At 51.5% G+C, this 1,915-nt stretch overlaps 1 protein-coding gene across 1 annotated transcript in view; it reads left to right on the forward strand.

Annotated features, from left to right (window-relative positions):
- The window catches only part of SSC4D (scavenger receptor cysteine rich family, 4 domains), an 11,387-nt gene that overhangs the window by 6,512 nt on the left and 2,960 nt on the right, over positions 1-1,915 (forward strand). The window contains exons 7-8 of the mRNA XM_014550119.1: positions 1,051-1,128; positions 1,720-1,913. Coding sequence (XP_014405605.1) covers positions 1,051-1,128; positions 1,720-1,913 — 272 coding nt within the window. The remainder of the gene's footprint in view (positions 1-1,050; positions 1,129-1,719; positions 1,914-1,915) is intronic.

Consider the following 1,915-nt stretch of genomic DNA (forward strand, 5'->3'; position numbering starts at 1 on the left):
CGGGTCGGGTCCAGAAACCAGAGGAGCCTAAGTGGGGCTTGGGCGGCGAGGGGGTTGGTGCCTACCTTGATGTCTCCCAGAGTAATCCAGAAAGGCCCCGAAATTACTGTTAATATCTCAGTGCTGCTCTAGAAGTGCCTCAGGAAACGTCAGTACTCTTTGTGGTGAGCTCCACAGCTGTGTAATACTGGAGTATTGTTCTACCAATACTAGAACTAGCTAGCAGTACCCCAAGAATGCCCCAGGAATTTCCGAGCATATCCTAAGTACTCTTCATGGAACACTTTCAAATAATAGAACTCTATAATTGCCCCAGAAGTACTACATTGCAGCCCAAGTATGACCCCAGAATTACCTAGCGCAGCCCTCTTTAATCCTGATGCTCTTATAATGCCCCACCTGGCCCCTCTCCATTTTGAGAAGTTTTTTGAGCAAATACAAATAGTAGGGCCAATAATGGCACTTCACAAATGGACTCCACTCTACAAGCTATAAATGCTTGCCCATGCCTCACAGCAAACCAGGGGCCATAATTTCCAGTTTACAGGTGGGAAAGCTGAGGCCCAGTGAGGCAGAGCCTCACCCGTGGTCACACAGTGAGCCCTGGCAAAGTCATGGCTAACTTTGCTGCATGGTCTCAAGCATGACCTTTGCCTTCTCTAGTCCTATGTTATCTGTAAGATGGGGATAACGAGTCTTGTTCTGCAAGTCCCTCAGGACTGTGCATGGCCCTCCCCCTGTGGTCAAGACCTTCTCTATCTCTCCATTGTGGACACACATTGGGTTTCTGAGAACATTGGAAAGAAAGGAAAGCATGTCTGTGAAAGTCCTGTGTAAACTGCGATGTGTACGCCTGTACAACACCAGTGAATCACGACCATTGTCAAAGTGGGGCAGACCTCCTTGGACCCCAGATGGGGCTAACCCCCAGCTCTAGAAGTACAATCTGTGGTCTTCTTCAGAGAAATCCTTCTATCCTCCTGACAGCCAAAGGCTGACCAGGAACTAGAACCTCAGCCTCTGACTCTGCTCCCTTCTTTCCTGTTCTAGTTCTAGGGCCCCCGACGCTTACAGCACTGCCACCCTCAGCCACAAGAGAGGACTGGGCCAGGCACACAGAGCCAGAGGGTAAGGAGCCCAGCTTGAGCCTGCTAGCCTCCAGGCTATAATGGTAGGGGGAAGGTGAGTAGGGCTGGGAATTGAGAAGGCTGTTGAGATCCATAGGAAGGGGCCTGACTAGAAGGCCAGAGCTTTTGACCAGATGGTAGAGGTGGGTGAGAGGACAGAGGAACAGATGGAGAGCAAGGGATGAAATCCAGACCTCTGAAAAGTTCAGTAAGGTGGGAAGACATAGTAAGCGATTTCTTCAAAGCTCTTAAGTAAAATTTGGGTTGGTGGTGAGGGTGGGAATTAAGAGGCCTTGTGAGAGGTTTGAGATAAAGGTTGACTGAAGGATAGAAGTACATTACAATTAGGGTTGAAACTATCATTGGGATTGAAATTAGGATAACGCCTGGAAATAGGATTTGGTTCATTCCAATCCAGTTTCCAGAGGACCCACCACACCAATCAAGGTGGTGACTCTAGAGTTGAGGTTGAGTGTGGGGTGCCGATGTGGTACAGTTGGGGGACTTCGGCAGGAGCGCCCATGCCCTGCTGTAGGCCAGAAGGCCTCTTTGTCCCTTTCAGATGCTCTATCTAGATGCCCTGTCTCCGCAGCCACAAGAGTTGGTGCCCTGCCTTCCAGGGAGACAGCCTTGTTCACCACAGCCTCCTGGGTCGCGGGGAAGAAAAGTAAGTGGCAGAGCGGGGATTCCGGGGCGGGTGGGAAAAGGTGGGGCTGGGGCCCTGCCTGGGAGCTGGTGGCTCCAGCGCAGTTCCTCTGGCCCCGGGCCTGTGTGCCCTGGAGGCGGGC

This window comes from Myotis brandtii, unplaced genomic scaffold (genome assembly GCF_000412655.1).
Source record: "Myotis brandtii unplaced genomic scaffold, ASM41265v1 scaffold583, whole genome shotgun sequence".
In the NCBI taxonomy this organism is placed as follows: Eukaryota; Metazoa; Chordata; class Mammalia; order Chiroptera; family Vespertilionidae; genus Myotis; species Myotis brandtii.